Genomic DNA, 24,247 nt, shown 5'->3' on the forward strand with positions numbered 1-24,247 from the left:
AGAGCAGGGACAGGACCAAGGAAGCACATGGGCACCCGGAAGCTGAGGAGGAGAGAAAGGTCTGGGGCATCAGGAGTGGCTTTCACCAGCTTCCCAAGTGCCCGGCCATCCGGCCATCAGACCCACACTCCACTCCAGAGCACGTCTTTAGGAAGCATTTCTGCGCTTATCTTCCAGCTACCTTCTCCAGAAGGGCAGCTGGTGTGCCCGTGCAGTCTTTTCTCTCCTACCAGCCCGTACACCATACCGATTGTGTGGTGTCTCCACTCTTGGTTTGCTCGCCTGTAAAATGCCTACCACACAGGGTGTCTGTGGGAATGAGAGGAGGTGAAGTGTGTGTGAGGCCCCTGAGCCAGCCACTCTCATTCCCAGCACATGGAGTCCTGGGTGGATAACAGCCTCCCCAGAGCTCACTCACCCTCCCTGCTATCACTGTGAGTCTCCAGTTCACAATCTTTTTTTTTTTTCCCCTCCGAATTCACAATCTTCAGAGAAACCTTTTCCTGTTAGCCCTGGCCAGAAAGAAGCGGCCTGGGGAATTAGTTTTCCAGTTTCAGATCCTATGTGACAGTCCCATCCGGTCTGTCAGTTTCGTGAGGAAACTGGGCAGCAGGTAGCACCTTTCCCCACGCGGCGGCTGAGGCGCCACGGGTGGGCAGCGTCCCAGCCGGTGAGCGGCAGGGAGGCGGGCAGGGGAAGGTTCTTTTGTGGCTGGCTTTCAGTTTTCCTGAGTGAGCCTGGTGCCTGGGAGCTGGTTGACTCTGCCATCCTGTTATGAAGTGGCTATTCTGGGAAGGAAACCCAGAGCAGAGGGAATCCAGCGCGAGGCAGGGAGGCCAGACCAGCATGTGCTATTCTGGGCCTGAAGCACAGGAAGGATATGGGGAAAGAAAGACCTTCAGAAAATAGGATGACAGCTCAGTGGGTCCAAGGGTCGGAGGGCTAACCTGTCCTGCAAATCTAAAGAGTCTCCGAAAAGAGTAGACAGGAGGGGGGAGAACCAAGGGCAAAGACATGCTCTATAAATACTTACAAAGAAACAATGCCAAGGAATGGCAGTTTTGTCACAGATGCTAGTGAGAGAGGGGACAGTGGCCGGGAGACACCATCAGAGGGCAAGTGTGTACCTCTTTTTTTTAAAGAGGCTTCTCTTTCTGGACAGGTGAGGGCAGTGTCTGGTACCATTGGAATCATCTTTACACACACAAAGAGTCTGCACTGGAGGATTTAATGACCAGACAGACGCTTCCTCCACACCCAGAAGCATCTCCTCAACTTCCCTGTTATGATGCCTTGAAATCCTACTCTTAGACATTAATTTCTTTGGGTAAATTATTGCTTCCTTCCACCGCAAGCCCCGTCCCACCACCACCAGAGACCCCGAAAGGAATACTGTATTCATCCTGGGACAGCTCTCTGATTGAATTTGGACTTGTAGAACGTCATAGAACTTGTAGAATGATGAGAAGAAGTGAGGTACAAAAACGGTTGCTCAGAGCCACATGCTTAGCACTTGGTGAATCTGCACCTGCTATGCGAGTCCTTTGGAGTCTGTCTTTGTGAGAAGGACAGACATGGGAGGGCAGGAGCATTGTGCAAACCTGGTCAGGCAAAGATGTTGATGAGGGCTAGGTGTGGGGGACAGGTTCTTCCTTGGTGGGAGAACCAAGGTTGAGCAGAAGCACCTGGGGGCCAGCCCTGAGCAGGGGGTGCAGCGATGGCCCTCACACATTCAGTGAGTTGTTTCTGTTCTTTCTTCTGATAGACAGCTTTGATTTCCATGCTCCCCCACATACAATCATTCTTCTCAGTGGTTCAGAGGTTGGCTCGGTGAAAGCTGTGAACCAGAGGCTGGGTCCCCTGAGCACATCTGCCTGCCTGTGTGCTGGCATGAGCCTCCGTGTGCCAGCCACCCCCTGGGAGACGGGACCACGGCGAGACCGCACACATCCCGCTCGGGAGCTGTTGCAAGTTGTGGACACAAACTGCCTGCCCTCTGGCTGGTCTTGGCCCCAGATGGACCAGAGCCCTCAGCACGTCAGCTCTGGTCCTCTCCATCCTGAGGAAAGAAATGACGGAAAATGATAAGAAGTGTCTACATTTGGCCGTCGGGTCCTGCTGTCCTTGACAGAGCAGTTCTCATAAAACATGCATTACCCACGATGGGGAGGAGGCAGTGGATGGCTTTTCAACATCCCCTTTCTCTGCCTTCTCTTCCAGGCTCCAGCTGCACATTCTTTAGACCAGTTGTTGAAATCATCTTCAGGAATTGCATGTGAGACAGGATTTTTTTTTTTTAAATCACATTTTGCTTTTTCAAAACATGCCATACAGTAAAAAGGAGAATGGGACTTGTGGGCACACAGACCCACCCTGGAGCCTTCTTTACAAGTTTGTGAGAATCTCTTCACTGCCTTTGAACTTTCCTTTCTCATCTGTACGAGTGGGACGACAGGAGTTCTTTTGCAGTGCTATCTGAGGATTGATCTAAGTGGATAGAAAAGCCCTATCCTCTCTGCTGCCACATAGGAGGTTCTTCACGAGTTACAGCTTAGAAATAAAAGTCATTACGAAGAAGCAAATGGATTTAGACTAAGTATAGGCTTCTGGAGAAATCGCATAGACGGAGACCCGGCAGAAACTCTTACTGTCCTCTTATACCCACCTTCCAGCAACGCCTATCAAAATGCCGAACAGCCAGGGTTTTCCAAGTCAAAACAAACCACAGATTCATTATTGAAGCCTTTTTAACAAAGGTGAGCACTTGTGTTGGCTCACTTTAAAATAGGAAATAGCCAGTTGCCTAGCTCAGAGTTCAAAAGGCTAAAAAAGACCAGGTTTTGCTTTAGAAAAGTTTCTGCTTTACTTAGTAACATGCTTCCCTTTGATTTTCACAGTAGGCTGTTCTGTGTGGGAATGTTGGAGAGGAAAACCTCAGTGCTGAGAAATTCAGCCTGGGAGTCAGGACGGCCGAATGAGATCCATATCACAGGAAACAAACTGAAACAATAGCTTTATGATATTAGCTTCCACGCTGGGCCGAGAACAGAACACACTCTGACGGGAACATCAGTGGAAGTACCGCTTGATTGTCTGAAATCCTCTTTCAAGATGAGCCCCGCAAACCGTGACCAAATGAGGGTTGCTCCTGCATTCGGGGGGCGTCAAACAGCAGCAAATATGCAAAATTGGCTTTCCACCGTAAAATTGACTTTTGGCTTCCCACACTCATACGAGGTGAAATCAAATTGATTTTACACGATTGCTAGAGGTCATTATGTAGCAAGGTTTCAAAAGAGACATGTTAGGTTTATTATCAATTCATTGGCATGAATGAATCGATTGATTCATGTCTTGCCCCACTCACCTTCTACTTCGAGCCTTTTGTCTGTCCTGTTTGGAGAGGAGCTGAGAAGCTGATTCATGCCGAGATGTAAATGGCTAAAAGCAGCTAATACACAATCTCTTCTAGAGATACTGACCTTGTTCAGATCACTCCCTTAACTTAAACCAAAAAAGTCTGGTAAAAAGGTATTTGGTGACCCCGGCCCTGTGCGTCTTACGAAGGGTACTACAAAGACGTAAGATAGGATAATAAGCTATGTAAAGAACAAAGGAATGAATCTCACGTGGTGGATGTTTAAGGCCCATTGGGAGGCCAGCAAGATCAGGTAAAACACAGTGCCTTCTGCCCAAGATGTAAGGATAGCCCAGGCCCACTACCTGGTGATGGCAGTGGTGGGTCTATGGGCCTGGGAAAGTTGGAGGGGAGGAATTGGATTGAAAAAGAAAGCCCCTGTAATAATAACTAAATGGTGACTGCCGAGCACATGTGAACCGGGAAGATCACGTCAGCATGGTTTTAGAATGGTCAGAGCAGTCCTGGAACTTTTCAGGGTAGGAAATAAAGAGGGAAGATGACCCTGGTGGAATAAAAATGCGTCCTGACTGACAGTACCTTGTAACAGTCTGGTCTCAGAGACCTGGTCAGGAATGTCTGCCCTGCCACCCTGCCCGCTCACCCCAGATGCCCAGCTCCTGCTGCCCATGGGGTCCCGCCCCACATGGGTGGTGCTGCCTGAAGGAAATGAGCGGTGCTCCGGAAAAAGTGCTCCGAAACCTCAGCCCGCGCATATCCTGGCTGTGGGGAGTCGTCATCAAAGCCTGTTTACTGGGGCTATTTTTAGCATTAAAGAATCTTGTTGTGCTCCCCACGCTGAGCATGCGTCGCCTCAGCAGATTGCCTCTGATTCTGATGACCCTCCTCTCTCTTCTGGGGGTCAGACCCTGAAGGGTCCTGGGAAGCGAGTAACTGAGACCGAACCCAAGGTGACTTAAAGACCCCTTTGGGGGCTTCTTGAGCATCTACTGGTGGGCTCCTCTTTATTTAGCACCGAAGATTTCTTCTGGATCGTCGTGAAACCTTATGGTAGTTTATCTTTGTCCTCCCCACCCATCTGTAGATTCCCTCAGCAAAAAGATTGCTTTTAAGGGCACCTGGGTGGCTCAGTCAGTTAAGTGTCTGACTCTTGATTTCAGCTCAGAATGATTTCATGTTTTGTGGGATCGAGCCCCGTGTTGGGCTCTGGGCTGCCAGCACGGAACCTGCTTGGGATTCTCTCTCTCCTCTTTCTCTGCCCCTCCCCCACTCACTCATGTGCATGTGTGCACACGGTCTCTCTCAATAAATTAAAAAAAAAAAAAAAAAGATTGCTCTTACACCTTTCAGTATCCCTGATTCTCCCTAGGACAGGATTGAGTACATAGTGACACTTCTTTACAGATGTCCTGATTTCCTGCCTAGTGCCTAGCACAGGGCAGACACATAGTAGGGATGTGATAGCGGAGAGTGATATACGCGTACCCCTGGCCCGTAGGGTGAAGGTCTGCCTTGAGCCCTGCAGTTTTCAGCCTCAGCTCCAAGCTGACAGTGAGCTGGCCAGGTTCCTTCAGAATCCCCTAGGAGGAAAAGCAGGTGCTGGAGCAAATAGTGCCACAAAGGCAAGAGGCCAGCTTGTCCCAGGGGTCCCTCGGGGCCGGCCTGCTGGCTTCCTGGCCCTGCAGCCATTGTGACTTCAGTCCCAAGATGTTTTATTTCCATTCGTGGTCCCTGAGTGCCCCTTTGCCTTCCTCCCAGAGGCCGGCTGGCCAGCTGCTACAGCCAATTCACCACCTCCTGGAAGCAAGTGTACTAGGCATGGATAGAAACCAGTTTGGCTAGGTTGGAACTGTTAAAAACAGGAAATTTTAAGCAGAACTATTTCCTCTGGGCCTAGCTAACCCAAATAGAGCTGTCTTGGGATTACACCAGATTTTGATGTCAGTGTTGCCACTGAGATCAAAGAAATTGAGGAGAAAAAAATTGTCTCAATAGGCCAGGAATCACAGAGCTGGCCTTTGCTGTCTGGAGAGGGTAGTCACCTATCTGGTGTGATTTAATGGTGCTGGAAACCTCTCCTCACCCATCCCCAAAATAGGTCACCACCTGCCAAAACAGTTTGATTTTCCCAGCACTAAGGGTCACTCGTAGGACCTTGAGTTAAGGCAGTGATTCTCAACCTGTAGCCGTAGGTCCAGCAAGTCTACATTACCTGGGAACTTGTGACAAAAGCATATTCTCAGCCCCACCTGAGCCCTACTGAATCAGGAACCCTGGGGAAAGGACCATCCAAGGCCGGCTTCATGAGTGTGTGCCCTGTGTGGTCCCCCAAGGCACATTGAGAGGGGCCCTGGACATGGCTTAAGTTTTCAACGAGAGGTCTCACATTTTTGCTTTGAGTTATGTAGTAGTCTGGGCCCCCGAATCCTTGGCTTTAGCAAGCCCTGCAGGGGACTCTGGTGCACGCTCAACTTTGAAAGTACTGAGTTCTATCACCATCTCTCCTAAAGCCCCAGGTTAAATATGGCTGTTGACTGGAACCGCAACATTAGCAGTAACGGCATCCATACCTAGAACTTTGGCTCATTATCATTAGTTCAGCTGACTAGTTGGTGGGCAGAAACCCAACGCAGGGATCGAGTGTGGGTATGTGTGTGGCACCAGGCTGTCCCCAGATGGTCTCCCCTCCCAGAGGCTGGCTAGGGTGTGAAGGGGAAAGAATTTCTCTCGTTGTTTTCACCATTTTCGCAAAACAGAAGGGAAGCCACCAGGCTACTATTGTCTGCAGCCCAGCCCTTAGCTTCAAAGGCTGCTAGCCTGGCCCTGGACTGCCTGCTCTCTTGGTGCCTCGGGCACGTGTGCTGGTCCCATGTCCTGAAGGTGGCTGGTCTCCAGGGGTGCCACCGAAGCCCCTTGGTAGAAACATCTCCTAATTTGGATTTGTTCTTGAGGAATGACAGCATATAGCCCAGAGCTTAAATTTAGGGGCTCCAGGGAAAAGAAAACTAAATAAATCCAGTGCCCTCATGGAGAGGGCCTTGGACCTCATGTCACAGTATCCATGCGTTCCTTGCCAAGTGCGCCATAAATCTAACTGCATTTCACATTCCCCAGAACAGCCTCGTGTTGGAAGACTCCTTTTAGTTAAGTGAGTATTCACTTTTTATAAGGGACAAATTACTCTCTAACCCCCTTGTTCTGTTAAGTTAAAGGAGGTCTACGTGGCCTAACGTTTGTACTGGATGAATACAAATTTTTGTAAGTACATGTATGTTTGGAGTTCAATGATGAGATAGGAGAAGCAGGGCCAAAAGAAAGTCCTTGGTCCGAGGACAACAGCCAAGGGCCCAGGGCCTGAGAGCTTTGTTTGGGACAAGAGCTGAGCCTACATCTCATCTGCTGTTCCGCAGGCAGCAGGGGTGCACTTGAAAAGCTGGCGCTACTCAGAGTGGTGGTTGTGGGGTGGGCTCTTCCGTGGGGTGGGCTCTTCCCCGGGTTGCCCCTAGTGACTACTTCTGCAACCTGATTCGTGGCCTCCTTGTGTGATCTCTGCACCTCTGGTCTTCACAGTCTGTCTCCAAACCATTCAGAGTACCATTGCCAGGTGATTCCCCCTAGAGCAGTGCTCTGCGATGCCACCGCTCCAGGATGCTGGGCTCCCCTCAGCAGTGTCTCCTCGGTCCCCGGGTGGGAGCTTGCTCCAGGCCGTACCACCTCCATGTTTGCCCAGTATCTGCCCACCTCTACCGGGCCCAGAAAGTTCTTTCACCTAACAGAGTGAATCCCTGTTTTTTATGAGCTGCCTCAAATGCCCTTTTTTGGAACAGTTGTCTCTGACCACCACAAAGTGACCCCCTCTTCCCCTGAACCCTTGAGCACTTACTGTCTATATTCGTCTTTGGTCACCCAGTTCTGTTGCTCCTGCATTCTTACTTAGATTTGTACCATCGTGTGCTACACGTCCCCTATCTAGGCTTTGAGCAATTTGGGGGAAGCGGCATTATCCTAGAGGGAGCAGAAGAGGGGGGAAATCACAATGATAGGTGGTGTTTTAGGCATTGTAGACACTCATTTAATCCTTGCTACTCAAAAGATGGAAATTATTCTTTCCATTTGGCTGATGAGGAGACTGATATTCAGAGAAGGTGTTAGCCAAAGTCATAGCCTAATGGGAGGAATGGAACCTGCATTTATTTGACTCCAAGGCCTATAAATTGTTAGAAGTGTAGCTGTTGAATTCAGCTGCCTGAGCCCACTAACCACAGTCCTTATAACCTAGGGCAAATGACTGACTACGTCTCTCTAAGCCTCGTCTGTAAGGTGAGACAAAGAATAGTACCTACGTCACAGGCGTTGTAAAGATAAGACAGTATATTCAGTGCAGTACCTAATACATATAGTCATTGCTCAGTGTGCGTTAGTGGTGAAGGTTACGGTTTCTAGTACCACTGTGACTGCCATCATATCTATGACGCCTGCTGCCACCGTTACCCCTGGTCCTTCAAGTATGCTGCCACTACAGCCACACTCCTGCAGAGCCCCATCAGGGTGTCCTCTGTGTAGTGCTTATCAAATACCCACTTTTTAGGCATGTGGTGACACTTAGATGGTTGACAGTGTGAGTTCCAGAAAAGTCCACCTAATGCCTTTGAGCCATCCCTGGCTGGTGTTCGTTTGTGCCAGTCACATCTGTTTTAGGACCACATTCGTGTAAGCCACCCAACCCCCCCCCCACCCTCTCTTTCCAGTTTGCTCTGAAAATGAGTCTGAAGCTGAGGCTAACCAACAGATGGACAACTTGTACCTGAAAGCGTTGGAGGGTTTCATTGCCGTGGTGACCCAAGATGGCGACATGATCTTTCTATCGGAAAACATCAGCAAGTTCATGGGACTCACACAGGTGACACCCTCCTCTGGCTCTTTCAAAAAGGGAAGATGTTTGCATTTGGGGGTAGAAATGAGTGGAAGGTTCTGGTCACATCCATCCTGACTTCTCCCTGCCTGTGCCCTCCCCCACTCTCTCTGATCTCAGGCTACAAGCCTCAGGAGCACACTCCCAGGCCCTGGTGTTGAGTTTGACCTTGCTGATGGACAGTTCTACTGACTAGATTAACAGACCAACCCTGTGAATCAATTCTCTGTCATCAATGGCAGTCTTTTATGTATTATGTCCACGTGTCTGTGGGAAGCCAGACTGGAATATGGGAAGACCCAATTCAGCCTACTCTCTGTCTCCTGACCTGGAAGGTGGCTCAAATGTCTCTTGGAGACCTCTTCTTCAGCATTAGGAGTAATGAAGCCCAACCTTGTTTTTGAAACAGGTGGAGCTAACAGGACACAGTATCTTTGACTTCACTCATCCCTGTGACCACGAGGAGATTCGTGAGAACCTGAGTCTCAAAAATGGTAAAGTATTCTTCACTCTGTGTTTCATTCCTTCTTACATCACTTGGGAGGGGATCTGTATTCCCTCTGTCTACGAATGTAGGGCTGATAGATCATGGTCATTATCCAGAAAAAAACTGGCATCCCTAAAATATCCAGCATGAGATGGAGGGCACGGGAGGGACATGGTACTCAGAACTGTGTCTGGCCGGCCCTTCATGGCACCTGATGCTATGCTAGTAAGGCAGTCCTTTAGGTTAGGATATTGTCTCCAGCAGGTTTCACCACCTGTGAGGCCAGTGCCTCTGCCAAATGGGGCCACCCAAACCAGTACACTCGTCTGTGCGCAGATGTTCGTGGAACCTATTGCTTTTACCTGTTGTGTAACAAACCACACAGTGCATTGTGGCTTAAACGATCATTTTATTACCTGTCATATTCTGTGGGTTCTGTGACTAGTTCTTTTGCTCCACATGACATCAGCTGGGTTACTGTTGTCTGGGGGCTGGACTAAGTGGAATGACCAGGATGGCTCCCCCACATGTCTGGGACCTTGTGAGCAATAGCTGAGGCTGGGATTCTGCTGGGCTGCTGGCAGTGCTGGACCTCTCTCTCACTCTGTGGAGTCTCAGAGCCCCTCCCTCTCCAGACTTCTGACACAGCAGCTCAGGGCTCCCAAAGTACAAAAGCGGAAGCTGCCAGAGTTTCCAAAGGCTTAGCCCTGAAACTGGCACTGCATCACCCTGCCCCATTCTGTTATTAGAGGGAGTTATAAGCCAGCCCTGCTCAGGGTGGGAGGTGAGTACACAAGGCCATGGATATCAGGAGGCATGGCTCATGGGGGCCAACTTTGAAGACTAGATAAGGAATGAATCTGGTCCCCGGGTGATAAGACGCACAACAGGTAGTTTTTGATGGAGAAGAGATTGAAAAGCTCTCATATATTGTATCCCTACCTATGGGGGGTATCCAGCACATACCAGTGGATGGAAGGGCCCACATAAGCTGAAATCACTTTGCAAGGACGGTCAGAGCTGGGGACCTCCAGGCACAGGCACAAATGAAGATATTGTCAAGAAGAAGACTTGAGAAGAAGACTTGAGAAGCTTCAAGAAGAAGCTTTGAGCGGAAGCAGGGCTCAGTGACTTTCCAGGTCCCTTCTGAATCAGAGATTCCATCACTGTCCTGGGCAGATTGTGCCCATGGCTGTCCATCCCCTGTAACATCTCTTACCTGTCACGGCCATGGGGTGTGTGCTTGGCCAGCCTGAATGACAGAGGCAGTGGCACCAAGCCTGCAGGGTTGGGCTTCTGTTCCTGCACACACTGCAGAAACAGGTGCTTCACAGGCCCACCTTCACCCTTGCTACAGTCGGAGCCCGCAAAGTGTGGAATTATAACCCCCTCCCCTGCTAAAGTTCTCACCCAGCCCCTACGCTCTCCCACCTGAGGGCCTCGGGCCACCTGGCTCCTAGAGTGCACAGGCTGGAGAGCACTCCACAGGCCGTTCAGTGCCTTATCTGTGCTGCTGAAAGATCTTGTCTGCTTCTCTGAGGAAGGGGCTACCAGACTTTCTGAATCTCTTTCTAAGGCAGGTGTTGGGAGCCTGGGAAAATGGAAAAGTCTCTTGTTCTGGACTCCAGAAACTCTACAGCCCTTAGGTTCTCAGTCGGAGCTCAGCCACTGCCCTGGTCTCAGTCTGACCGTGAGACCTGAGCCAGGCCACTCCATTGCTCTGTTCCTCAGAGCCTCTGCTTTTTCAGACTGATGGCATTGGACCAGGCAAAGTCTAGGTGGGACCTTCTGCTCACAAGTACCATGATTCATAGCATGATTCTACTCTATTTATCTGAGTAGAACTTTAGGTCGCTTGGTCCATGTGTCAAGGACTTGGGATCAAACCGTATGAATCAGCAAATCCTCATTGAAGGTGCCGGCCTGCGTGGACTCACAATCTGGAAGCAAAGGGTTAGTGTGAACACCGAGAAGGAGATAAGGCCATGAGGCAGATTGTGGAAGGCTTTGAAGGCCAGGTAGAGGGCCTCGAACTTTATCCTGTAATCAGAGGGGAGCTTTTGAAAGTTTTTGAGCAGGGGTGGGGTAATCTTATTGGAGCTATGTTTAGAAAGATTAAATAAATGGCAGAATGGGGAAAATCTAGAGGTTAGCAAAGTTAGGAGGCCACAATAGTAACCTATGCCACAGCCACAAATGAGTCCCTCCAGTCCACTTATCAACAGCACCTGAACTGGTCCTACTAGTGGATCCAGGCCCCAGGATAGAAGAATATCTCATGATATGTAGACCCCACTGATGAAAATGAAAATTGTAGGGACCATTGTTAAGTTTTGGGAGAGATGATTTTATAATCGTGTTGAAGGAATGTTCTCTCTTAAAAAAAAAAAAAAAAGAGATTCACTTTTGTTCTCTTATTTCATGGGCTAAACAGCTCCTAGGGAAGTTTAAGATAGATTCAGAGATGCCAAAATTCATTTGATACAGCCCTTTGAGGATACATCAGTCCGATATATCATGGCCCTCTAGAGGTTTATGGAGGGCTGTGACTATTTGGGGAAAAAAAGGCTCTGGATTGTTCTGTGATGCTGGGCAGGGAAGCAGGAGTGCACCCAGGAAGGTCCGAGGGGTGGTGGTGGTGGAGGCAGAATTTAGGCACTGACAACGGGGACTCAGCTGGCACTCACCACATTCATCACTGTTCTGTGGAAAGTGGGAAAAGTTCTGAGTGGGCAGGCATCTGAAGACTATCAGAAAGGAGGCTGTGGTGTTTGTCGTGGCGATTTATTTAATTCTGGCTGAGAAAGGATATGATCCGTGTTGAGTTCATCTTCAAAGTGAACTTGCTCACTAAACCCAGGAGGCTTGGACCAGTCCTGACACATGTCGCTTTAGGGAGAAAGCTGATGGCTTGGTATCCTGAATGCAGCTACTGCAGGTTGAAAATAGGGCCCTGGAGGGATCAAATTACTGAGGGCCAGGGATGAGGAAAAAACGGGGGTGTCTGAGGGACATTTCTAATCTGAGAGGTTTATCCCTTTGAGGAGACTGGGTCTCGCCCAGACCGTCCTTTGGAATTCCTTCTAGGGGACATGGGCCTGACCCAGGAGAGGCATGCCAAGATCATGGCTACTGGTCACCCCTTGCCTCGCAACCCTGAAGTGAGCACTGACTATGTACTAGGTGCAGTGGGAAACAAAACAGTGGAACAGCCTTCAGGAGCTTCTACTCCAGGTGGAGAGACCAGCCGGAGATGAGACAACGTTAGTCCGTGGGCCAATATGGTACTGAGCGTTCATGGCAGGCCACAGGTGCTAAGGGAGCAGATCCTCGGGAAGCACGCACAATACATTGCCCAGAAAAACTGCATCAGGGCCCCTCTTCTGAATATAAGCATGAAACTAAAAGTCATCCGGGTCCCTCTGCTCGCCCCCATCCAGGCTCTGGTTTTGGGAAGAAAGGCAAAGACATGTCCACAGAGCGGGACTTCTTCATGAGGATGAAGTGCACCGTCACCAACAGAGGCCGGACCGTCAACCTCAAGTCAGCCACCTGGAAGGTAGGATGACAGCAGGCCTGGGCTGGAGTCCCCCACCCCGACCCCCGTGTGTGCCGCTGGCCCCGCAGCTGATCCCCCCGTGGCTGGTCTCCAGGTCTTGCACTGCACCGGCCAGGTGAAGGTCTACAACAGCTGCCCCCCTCACAGTAGTCTGTGCAGCTTCAAGGAGCCCCTGCTCTCCTGCCTCATCATCATGTGCGAACCCATCCAGCACCCATCCCACATGGACATCCCCCTGGACAGCAAGACCTTCCTGAGCCGCCACAGCATGGACATGAAGTTCACCTACTGTGACGACAGGTGGGGGCCCCGGAGCGCGTGTGCCGTGGCAGGGCTGTGTCTCACCTGCACGGGCGTGCGTGTGTGGCTGTGCCTGTGGGAAAGGTGTGGGTCTGGGGTGGGAACGTTGCATTGCCGGGTACAAGTCCGTGGGTGTGTGTCACTGTTTCATCCCATCAGTGCGGCTGAGGGGCTCTGGGTACCCTATTTGGTGGTTCCCCGTTGATGCGATGTCAGGGGCCGAAGGCAGAGCCATTCTGCTCTGTGGCCCCGTTGTCCTTGTTGAGTGTGTACATAGTCCTCCACATATGTGTCAGGCTCCTGAGCAAATTTCCAGGAGTCTCATTCCCAGGAGACCAGGGTCTAGAGATCCCCATCAGCACTCCCAATTCAGAGACCAGCCAGGAGCTTCGGGGTCTGAAACTGCCCCATGGCTGCAAGCCTTCCACCTGTTCTCTTCCATTAATGAGCTCTTCCCTCAGCCTTTGTTCCTGCTGTGTCACCTCCATCCCAGCTACTGTCCAGGCTAATTTCAAAGACTTTTTGATGAAGGAAGCTAAGCTAGACTCTAACCCCCCAAACCAGGCCCCCCTGGCAGCTCTCCTACAGGAGAGTGACGTGCTTCAGAGTGTTGGCTCTGGCGGGATGGCCCCGGGTTCAAGTCCAATAGGAAATGTTCAGTGTGAGCTGTTATTCTCATGCTAAATTGTTCTTTATTGTAAGTTGTTGAAAGAGTGCTTAAGACTGCATATATCCCTTCTTAGAATTGGTCTCCACTCGAGGCACAATTGAAGGACTTTTGTGAAAGGGTCCTTGAGTCATTCCTGGCCCCCTGTTCTGACCACCATGGCACCAGGACCCAGGCAGCAGTTAATTCTCTAGTAAGAAGTACTCTAACCTCATAGGGAGAAAATGCACATATGAAGACTTTTGTCCTAGAACTCTGACACAGTCGACGTTGATTACCGTGGTTAATAGTGTCATTATTGTGATCGGGATGAAGATTGGAGATAAAGGTTGTCCCAAAGGCAGGCATTGGAGAAATCCATGTTGTGTGTAAGGGGTCATCCGTCAGATGAAGCCTTTGCATTCAAAGGAACATTCTTGGCAGAAGACACAGATCTATAACGTAGACGCTCCAGATGACATGGGAATTCCCACTACGTGGCCCACATGTCTGGCTCCAGGATGGGGTGGTGCTCTGGATGCCTTAGCCATACAGCCCGGAGCAGCCGCTGTTGTGCCTGGGACTCTGCAAGCTGCATGTAGCCCCTGTGAGTGAAGCCATTCCTCATGTGAGCCCACAAGCTCTGGGAAAGCCCTACAGTCCAAGAAAATAACTCAGCATCTCTAGTTAATAGAAGACAGGGATTTTTTAAGCTTAAGACTTTGATCCTTGTTAAAGTGAAGAAAAAAATCCTCTGGAAAGAGTAATCTGAGGTTGTCCTCCTTTCGTTACCTTATTTGAATGGGTCTCAGGTCATTTCCTGAAAGCAGCTTTGCTTTGGATAAAAGAAGAGGGGACACACGTAGCAGGAATTGGCCTAACAGTGGTCGAGGAGGGAATGGACACAGAGCAGAGAGAGATCCCTGGTGCCGGCTGCTTAGTCTGGCTCAGGGCTTACAGGCAGAGTCGATATTGGCTTGAAGGAACCTGTGATTTAGGGCTTTGTGACTCAGAGTGTGGAGGGTGATAGTGCTTCTAAGTTCTGCTGGACACATTGCATTTTCAGCAAAATCTTGCCTTTCAACAAACCTAATTACATGGCCCGAACTCTGAGTTCAGTGGGCTGGAGGGATGAACACAGAGGTGCTTTACGTATACAGAATGCTGTGCCTCACGGAAGTTGTGTTTAACCGATTAGCAGATTAGTTAACAAGGGCACAGACATGGCTTAGACGGTTTATAAAGTGACTATTTTAAGTCCTTAATCCTTAAGTGCTATTTCTCTATTGCTTTGATGAGAACTGGAGTTTTTTGGGTTTGGTAGCTTGTTTTGTTTTCGCTCTTTCATTAGAATGGGGAAAGGTGTACATGAACACACATGTGCACAGACACACACTCTTCCTCCCCCCCCCCTCACTCTGCCTCCTTAATACCCTTCCGAGATCAATGTTTCAAAAACCAACACTTACATATGATAGCTAATGGGGCGGGGGACTGCTTTCCATTTCCCATTTAATCTAGGAACTCACTAGATTTGATGACATCTAACTACATTGAGGGGCTGTGATTTCCCACCCAGGGGACTACTTTATCATAAGGAAAACTGAAAGAATCTGATGAAAATATAAGGCAATTGGAATCCACAAAATCACTTTTTAAAGAGGGCTGAGTACTTTTTCTTCCGTGTATAGAAACCACAGACTGATGATAATCAAAAAAAAAAAGGGGGGCTGGGGTGTTGGAGAAGAAATAAAGGGAGAAGGGAGAGGGGAGAGAAATAAAGCAGAAAGAAGAGAGAAAATCAGGCTGTAATCTCACATTTAACTTTCGGGTTCCCACAGTCCATGGAATCCAGGCGATGGGGTTCTGAGGCAGCCCACAGCTGAATAAAGGAAAACAGCTCAGAATGCGCTGGTCCCGTGTCTCATCGTAAAGGGTTAGAGGACCGTTATTAGGTCTCGCATTAATCATCTAAAAAGTAAACATTTTACAAAGTAAATTCTGTGACACTTCATGTCAGTTACATTTGCGTATGTGCGGTTGACTGCTCCTGACAAGGGGAGCACCATGGTGGCAAGGTTAAGGAAGGATGTCCTGACTATCACTGTGACCGATGATCTGTCTCCATTTAGGACTCCCACAGAGCCATTCTACTCCGTTTCCTAAAATACTGAGCAACCAGTGAGCCACCTGTTATTTACTGAGCATGTGCTGTGTATCTAGCCCTGTGCTGGAGACTATTCTAGCAAATAAGTAAAAGAAATGGCTCCTGATCTCCAAGAGTTTAGATATTGAGACACCAGCAGCTTAATGAACTGCAGTAGATGGCACAAAATAGAGCATTCCGTTCACTGAAAAGGGAGATAGAGGTTATTCACAAATAGTTTAACTCTAAAATGGGGTGGTTCTTAAATTCATGTGGAGGTGCCACCTAGTGGTGACAGGGAGTAACTGCGAAGGGAGCCAGGCATCCAGGGAGAGGGCCAACTCTTAATTCACATAATCCTACCGTGATTTGTGTGTGAGTGTTCCTGTCTCTGAGAAATAAATTATAAAAGCAGATTGTGGGTAGGCTCCATATCAATAGGGAGAATACGGTATCAGAGTTACAGAGAAAATTTCAGATTAACAAAGAGGATCATGTAGTCTACAGTTAAAGAATTTGAAGGCAACCCTGTTTTGCCATTGGATTAAGGCAACATGAGGCATAATTGGGTAAGTTAAGATGTCTGTGTTTCAAATTCTGTGGGTCAAATTTATGAGGAATTCTCTTTATACACAGAAGAGGGGGACGCCTGGGTGGCTCAGTCGGTTGAGCGTTCGACTTTGGCTCAGGTCGTGATCTCATGATTCGTGAGTTCAAGCCCCGCATTGGGAGGGCTGCTGTCAGCACAGAGCCGTCTTTGAATCCTCTGTCCCCCTTTCTCTGCCCTTCCCTTGCTCTTGCATGCACTCTCTCTCTCTCTAAAATAAATAAGCATTAAAAAAAAGTCTGGAATAATAAAAATAATAGTAGTGAGAGAAGAATTGGGGATCATAAAGAGAATGTCAGTGAAGAAAACTATAAAGAGCCATGAGTCATGAAATACATACACATCAAAATACTTGGGAGGCAGGAGTATTGAAATCTGAGAATAAAATACATTAATTTTAGGCAAATTAATAGTAAAAGATTATATACTTTCATTGCATCATGAGATAAACTTAATAAATTATTGTACTTTTTTTAGAGGGTAGGTGGCATTTGAAAACTCAGAGTGGCCTTTCAAATTAATACATGTAGTTTTTTAGTACCATACCTAGTGTATTCTAAATATTTTTGCAGCCCTACACATTATTAGCCTTTCTGCTCACATCTAATAGAAGAGGGTGTAGTGACTTTCTTTAAATCTTTGAATTAGAAGAAGTTTTAAGTGCTCTCCTTGGCATCTATGTCTCCTCCAAATGACAGTGTCCTGAAATCAGCCAAAGTTTGAACATACATATGAGAAATGCTTATATGTTATCCTGCCTGGTCTGCTTGAGATACTCCCCTAGAAGAGACAGCTCTACAAATTCTCTTTGCAATATATTTCGAAGTTGAATCAACGTCCTAATTCAAAGATTATTTCTTCTACACGATCTGCTCCTCTCTTGCAACAATTCAAGGCAGATTTCTTCTTACTCCTTGGGGGTCCCAAGGTAACCAAAGGCAGCTGTGGCATTTGGTGGTACTCAGAGCAGGGTCAGTCCAGGACTGAGCTAGGGCGGTCTTCCTAGGTATAAAGTCACCACACCCGTTGCACATCACACCGACAAGATGAAAACTGATTGTCCCTTAACTACAGAGCTGTTCATATAGATTTCACAAGGCCACATAATATTTGAGGAAAATGCAAAGCTTAAGGACTACTGTTTAAAGCAAACAAAATCCGGGTAAAAGTATATTAAAACAAGACATTGAAATCTGAGTCTGTGAGCAGTCTGGCTATTATTAAGGAAATGAAGTTCCAAAGCTTCTAAGCCCATTATAGAAACCAAACTGAGGTGAATCAGGTTGTTGCTGGAGACAGGCCATGGCCAGAAAGGGTGGAAGGAAAGAAAACAGACTTCAACAGAAGTATGGTTTATTAGCACATGCATTCTTTGGAAAACAAATACGTGGTTTACAAAGTCCTTAAAACTTTTATCCTCTTGAATAGTTTAAAATACCCTCTAAACAGCTTGTTTACATGATGAATTGACTTAGCAAACCCTTTACCCGCCTAGGAAGCAGGGGTAAAAGCCGTGGCCAGACCTTGTTTGACTCCAGGCAGTGGTGTCTAGAGTCAGGGAGCTTGCTGCCGTGTCCCGCGTGCACATGTGCTTAGCGGTGTCACCTGGAAGAGGAGCGAGTCACCTTAGGCCTTTTGCTGGGTTTCTGCTGCCCACTGAGGCAATGGCATGGATACTGTAGGCAAGAGAGGCACAGGTAATCCATGTTGAAAAGAACCTGTGGGCATTTACAGGTAAAGAACAGTTGAAGGACAATGAGTAACTGTCATTTTACATTATGAAGACATATCTGATTCTGAATCCCAAAGCCAGGCGGTCTGACCCACATCTTAACTTGGCATAACACTTCAGAATCTAGTGACCTTTTTTCCTCTGTATTTTCTGTTTTCTTTCTGCCTTCTATCTCTGCCTCCTGTGGCTGCCCATCTGTGTCTATCTCTCTCTCTGTGCCTCACCCTTGATCTGTTTCTTCTACTTTATTGTTAAAGAGTGAGCTCTACTCTTCTCATTTCTGAAATCTGGTAAATTAGGCCCTTTTACATTTCCTTCTTCTCTAAAACAGAACAGCCCTACTGAGTTGACTTTTTAAATTTATGGGTGGCCCCAGACTGATTTTTTTTTTTCCAGTGAGTCAGGGCCCTTAATTAGAAAGAAAGAAAAAAAAAATAGTTTTCCCTGCCCCTGATGGAGAGAGCAGATGAAAGCGTTATCACAGCCTAGCTCCACAGGCTTCTCTGGGACCCGGGGAAATTAGCAGCGAAGGCCCTTCTGTGCTGTCGTAGCTGACCCTATAAACAAGCTGGGTTCATTAACCTCCCCATTGGCGTCTGCGTGCCTGCAGATGGAGGGGAATGACCATTAGCTTGAAGTTGGGGTTTCCTGGCTTTGTGAAGTTTGACAACTCGAATGTTCTTCAATTGTGTTTGGGGTATGTGTATTTCCCAGTTTTTATAGTAGTCTGTTTAAAGGAATGAAGAAGGAGACGTTAAATATTTATTTTAGTTGACAAGATAAATGAAGGCCACTCCTGGGAAGTTAGCTGGCAATTCTGAAATCTAGGTTTGTTTGTCTCCTTCCAAAATATGCCCATTGTGTGCCTTTGAATGCATGGTAAAGTAATTAGATTTTTTAAATGTTTTATTATGAGGCTGATTATCATAAACATTTACTTTGGACATTTTAAAGATTCTAATCTTGAAAGAAAATTTAATTTCTTCAGGGAGTGGTATCCTATCTTTTCCAGGATGGCCTCATTTTTGAGGGTCTCTAGAAAATGCTAGCCCTGTCCAGAAACAGAAGCAATTTATCTGGCAAACCAGCAAGCCTGTTAATGGCCGGTCCACTGTCAGCAGGGCCCACTGGTATAATTCTTATTCCCAGGCTTACGCTCAAAAGCCCCGGATCCAACAAGAAAGTTATTTGGTTGTAGGGAAGGAAGGAAAGGCCAGCACTGTTCGGCTGTCTCCATGTTCTCCCCCAGGCTTCACCTCGCTAAGGTGCTGTTGGGCACCACCCCCAGGATCAGGCTGCCAAGGAACATGTCTGTTGCCGATGAGTTTAAAGGCCTCTCTGCTCCTGGCCAAGTGAGGGGACAGATCCTCCTGGTGGGAGAGCAGCTGGCTGGCACAAGTGAACTGCTGAGAATCTTTCTGAAGAAGTCTCCATTGGGGCTGAATCAGCTGAGGCCTAAGCTGCTCAGCCCCGTTGGGCTGCTCCTTGTCTAACCAAGCGTTTAACCCCAAAGTCTCACCTAGGCAGAGAATTTTTCTCTTCTCTGACCACACCAGCCACAGCTTCCAGAATGAAGAAAGGATGTATTGAATACCACGAGGGGTTCTGCTGAGAAGTGTGTGTGTGTGTGTGTGTGTGTGTGTGTGTGTGTGTGTGCGCACTCACTGACATGCATTGAGACAAGTTACTCATGTTCTGGGAGAAAAAGTCGAGTTTTATTGCCCAGATCCCTTAGCAGTGCTGGAGGAGACAGGGCTCTTGTTGTACTTTAGGTCCTAAGACAGAATCAATCCACTGGTCAGTCACTCAAGTATTTATCAAGTTTCCATTGGAGGGAAGGCCAAAGGAGAAAGTGGTCCCTGAGTTCAGGGGTTGGCAGCCTAGGATGTGGGTAATTCTCTGTGATGTTATAGCCACCTGCTAGGACTCCACGAGAAGGAGACATGGGTGAGGGGTGGGGGAATTAGGGCTCCATGGCGAGGGCCAGGCCTTGAGCTGGCCTTGCAGTCATCAGGGCCTGGAGAAGAGGGGGAAGGAGAAAGCGTCAAGGCTCTGCAGCAAGAATGGGTTTTCTGGGTGTGGGGCACTTTGAGGAGAGCTATCTGCCAGGGCACAGCGTGTAAGACACGCTGCAGGTTAGTTGAAAATCAAATTGCTGGGGAAGTCGGGGACCAGATTCCAGGGGGTCTTTGAAGTTAGGCAGAGTGTATTTACTCTTGATCATGGTGATGATAGTGGTTGACAATACAGAAAGCTGTCAGTGCTTAAATAGGGGAGTGACAAGATGGAAATAATATTTCAGGGAGATTTGCTCTGGAAGACACGTGCAAAGGCCCTTTGGAGCGGGGAGAGAATAGGGACAGGAAATCAGGGGGCCCTTGCGTCTACTCTCTGCTTGTGCTTTCTCCTCTGTTATTAATTTCCAAAATGGATCGATGACAGGGCTTTACTTAGAAGTCATGCGTTCTGAAATAGAGCTCGTAATCATAAGAACATAGCCCCACTTCTGACTTGTGGTAGGCCAAGTAAACAAGACAATGAGCCCATTAGGAAAGCTGTGAGATAAGAAAGACAAGAAATAATATTTAGGTATGATGTGGGAAAGCGGCTAATCTGGTGGTTCTTGGGCAGGTCTTCTTGATTTCAATGGTTCTGGTACAGAGCAAAGAGTCCTAAGAGTGTTACATGACCCTTCACAGTTCTCCACATTTGCCTGCTCTCTGCCCACTTTCCGTCAAACCCAGACACCTTACAGGGTGAAGACAGGGACACTTGGGACAGCCGAGCCCTGTCATTTCAGAGCTGCCCCTTTATCAGAGTATAATGAGGAGACACTTTTCCACCACCTTACTTTTATATTTCTTCCCCTCAGCACTTCCCACCTGCCCCCTTCCCTTGAAGTAGGGAGGGGTAGGTTAAAGTTCCATGGAAGGCAAGCCTGATGTCCAAGAGGTACCTGAAGTCACCAGGCAGGGCCTAAGGAAAAGCACTCAGAGAAGTGAATATCAGACACACACAGGGATCTCCTGCCCACTCTCCTCCTCAGTCACGACTTAACACACAGACGAAGGCCGACTCTGTGCTTTTTCCCAACTTGACACCACATCGTCTTCACTTGTGTTTGTATCACCCTGTACTAGCATAAGCTTGAGCTGGCGATCGGATCCCTGGTTTTCGTTCTTAGTCTGTCCCTGGATGCTTGTGTGGGCATCAAGCAAATTGTCTGCTCTCCCTGGATCTCTGCTCCCTCGCCTGCAGAAATCGGGAGGTGGAGGGTGGGAGAGCCCCGTCCAGTGGTTGTTGGAGACTAGGTGTACGTGTATATTGGGGCTGGGGGATAGGAATCCTGACCCTCCAAACATGAGTCCGGGAAGGGCAGGAAGAGCGGAGGTTGGGTGGAGCCACAGTTGCAGGTGGACCACATGTTTTGTTTTGTTTTTTAACTTGGATGAATGGTGTGACCAGAAAGCCTGGAGTGTTTTCATCAGAATGCGTGCATTTGATTTACCTTCTGGATTTAGCTCCTTGAGCCCCCGCCCACATTCATGCAGTGTCTCTTCCCACGTGATTTTTTTTTTTTTTTTTTAATTCAGAATCACAGAACTGATTGGTTACCACCCTGAGGAGCTGCTCGGCCGCTCAGCCTACGAGTTCTACCATGCCCTGGACTCAGAGAACATGACCAAAAGTCACCAGAACCGTAAGTTCCTGGAGTGCCCTATGTGGCTCCCTTGTATCTGTGGAATATGGCCTTGAGTGAGGTGTGACCAGTGAGATAAGACCTGCTTACCTCCTTCACAGACATCACATCTTCTGTGGCAGACGAGCCCCGTGCCCTCAGGATGGTCAGAAACTGAGGCTGCCACCAGCCCAGATGACAACTTCACACAAATTAGGAAGAGGGCACACACCCTTCCTCAGGGGGGGACACACCCATGCCAAGGCACACAGCTTGGCGAGTGGAAGGCAGGCTGAATCTCAGTCCCCACGGGCCACCTCCACCCAACACCCACATGCAGTCAGCAGTCTGTACAACCCTGTGGGACAGCTCTGTAGAGAGCAGTACGAGACAACACACAGTCAACTGGGTTGTATGCTATAGAAGGAAGTCCACGTGTCCTGAGAAGAGGAGCCCTGGGAGAGTTCAGGAAAAGGAGAGGACGGAGCACTTGAGTTGCACCTTGAAGGATGGGGGAGGATGGGGCTACATGGGTGAAAGTCATAGGGCACAACTTAAAAGATGTGTTGAGGTAGGCCGTGGTTCTCCCAAGAGATCTTGCTGGATCAGAGAAGTCAGTTGGAGGCTATCCCAGGCATACTAGTGATGGCATATGGACACTGTGCTTTGCCCCTTGAACGAAAACCTGAATTCTAAAAGAGATTCTGGAACAGGACTGTCCAATAGAACTTTCTGCAGTGGAACTGTTCTATACCTGCATAGTCCATATGAAATGTCTAGTGCACCTGAGGAACTGAATTTTTTGTTTAATTTAATTAAATTTAAATAGCCACACCTGGCTAGTAGCTACCGTATGGGACAGGGCAACTCTAAGGCATTCACTTAGCCATTTTCCTAATTCAGACATCCTATTTGCAGGTGATCCAAGACAACTTCCTTAAATCCATACAGCCCGTCAACACGCAAGGACTCTGGGCCTATAACCCTATATTGCCCCACTGGGGGACAGAGAAATTTATGGGATTACTCCCCGACTTAAGGGATCTCATTTCTGAAGGAAAAGGAGGGTTGTGGGCTCTGTGGGAGCGAGGTGGCTCTTACCTTTAGCCTCAATATCTAGCACAGTGTTTGGCAAAATGCAGGCACTGAGTGATAAACCCAAGGGCAAAACACATATTTGGGAAAGAATGCTTCAAAATAAGTGGTGATAGTGGTGCAGACCAAGGTGCTGAGAGGATCATAGGAGGATTAAAAATGGGTAAGGTAAGTCTAACAAGATTCCCCGTGGCCTTGCTGCTCTTGGGCCTCCAGGATTAGCTGTGGCTTGGGGTGGCAGTGAAGAAAATGGCGGTGCTGCTGTGTGTCCATTGTTCTTAAATCCATTGTCCGTCCTAAGGCTAGGCCAGCTGAGTTCAGAGCAGCTAACAGATTAGCAACCCCTATAAGCTGTACGTGAGCACAGTTAATATTCTCTTATGGAGTGGGATCTTCTCTTTCTAATTGGTCTCTCTGCTTATTCCTCATGGCTTTGGGGTTTGAGCTGACAGTGCAGAAGGGCCCCTGAGGATATCTCAGAGAAGTTTCTCACTCTGCTCTCTGGCAAAAAAACCAACCAGCCCAACCAACCTAGATTCAGTCCCACTTAGAGACCCAGAGATGGGTGCCCGTGGATGTGACCCAGCCCTAGCCCGCCCCAGCTTTGAAATTGTAGGATGTGGTTCCAGCCTTCATGGTAGGATTCCCCATGCTTTTCTGTTACATGATGGTTCTTGGTCCCAAAGTTATCCCAACAATGCGACTCAGGGACCTGGGCTCTGGCCCAGCTCTGGCCCAGGGCCTGGCTTTCTGGGCCTTTGCTCCTTTAGATGTAAAATTGGGGAAAAGTCCAGCTTTTTTTTTTTTTTTTTATGAGCCAAGGGTGAAGTCAATTCAGGGTTCTACAAGTAGACTAGAAGGTACTAGAAGGTTCTGGGAATTCCTGGAGGACAGTATTGTACTTTGTCTTCTGGGGTGGGAAAGTGGAGGTAACTACTATCAAAGGGAACAAAAATGATGGCTTCTCACAAGGCATATAAAAAAGATTTTTTCTTTCTTCTTAGAAAATCCTGGATCCTTAAAACAGAGCTGGGGTAAAAATTTGTCATATCACTTTCCTGCTGACTCCAGGGAAAATATGGTGCTTTTTATTGAATCTGTATATTTAAGCATTAGGCACACTTAAAGGTAATTCATGACCCAAATAGAAATCACAGCCTCCCTTCTTCTCCTGATGAAGCCAAGTGAAGCTGCTCTGAGCTCAGAGGCCTTGTACCCAGCCAGCAAACCCAAATCCAGCAAAGGGAAATCTGCATGGGTTGGAAATCGTGTGAATGCCAGCTAAAACGGAAGCATCTATTTCTGTGTGTGTGTGTGTGTGTGTGTGTGTGTGTGAGAGAGAGAGAGAGAGAGAGAGAGAGAGAGAGAGAGAGATTGGGTTTGTGCAAATAAAGTTGTAGCACAGATTCACACCAATGCTGTGGAATAATTGGAGGCCCAACTTTGAGGCTGGTCCAGGTTTATACACCAGCATCCTGAGTCTCCGCATCTATGTGTGTTTTAGCCTGTGAAAGTTTACCGTTGAAATTACTGGGGAAGCTCTGTCCCCAAACCAGATTTAGATAATTGAAAGCCATCATTTCCAAATGGATTAGTAATTTATACATTGTTACTCTTGGAGGTAGGGGTGGGAAGAGCTAGGCGGGAAGGTTGGGGGGGTCGGTTTCTCTTTGTTGTGTGAGGACATTATGTGCTCTTAGGAAAA

At 48.1% G+C, this 24,247-nt stretch overlaps 1 protein-coding gene across 1 annotated transcript in view; it reads left to right on the plus strand.

Moving 5' to 3' along the window:
* EPAS1 (endothelial PAS domain protein 1) overlaps positions 1-24,247 on the plus strand; it is an 82,903-nt gene that overhangs the window by 48,251 nt on the left and 10,405 nt on the right. The window contains exons 3-7 of the mRNA XM_047069026.1: positions 8,128-8,279; positions 8,701-8,785; positions 12,219-12,337; positions 12,432-12,637; positions 21,362-21,468. Of these exons, the coding sequence (XP_046924982.1) occupies positions 8,128-8,279; positions 8,701-8,785; positions 12,219-12,337; positions 12,432-12,637; positions 21,362-21,468 (669 nt within the window). The remainder of the gene's footprint in view (positions 1-8,127; positions 8,280-8,700; positions 8,786-12,218; positions 12,338-12,431; positions 12,638-21,361; positions 21,469-24,247) is intronic.

The sequence above is a fragment of the Lynx rufus genome, unplaced genomic scaffold, assembly GCF_022079265.1.
Source record: "Lynx rufus isolate CCGP_SWC_20201006 ecotype Redwood Valley unplaced genomic scaffold, mLynRuf1.p SCAF_8, whole genome shotgun sequence".
In the NCBI taxonomy this organism is placed as follows: Eukaryota; Metazoa; Chordata; class Mammalia; order Carnivora; family Felidae; genus Lynx; species Lynx rufus.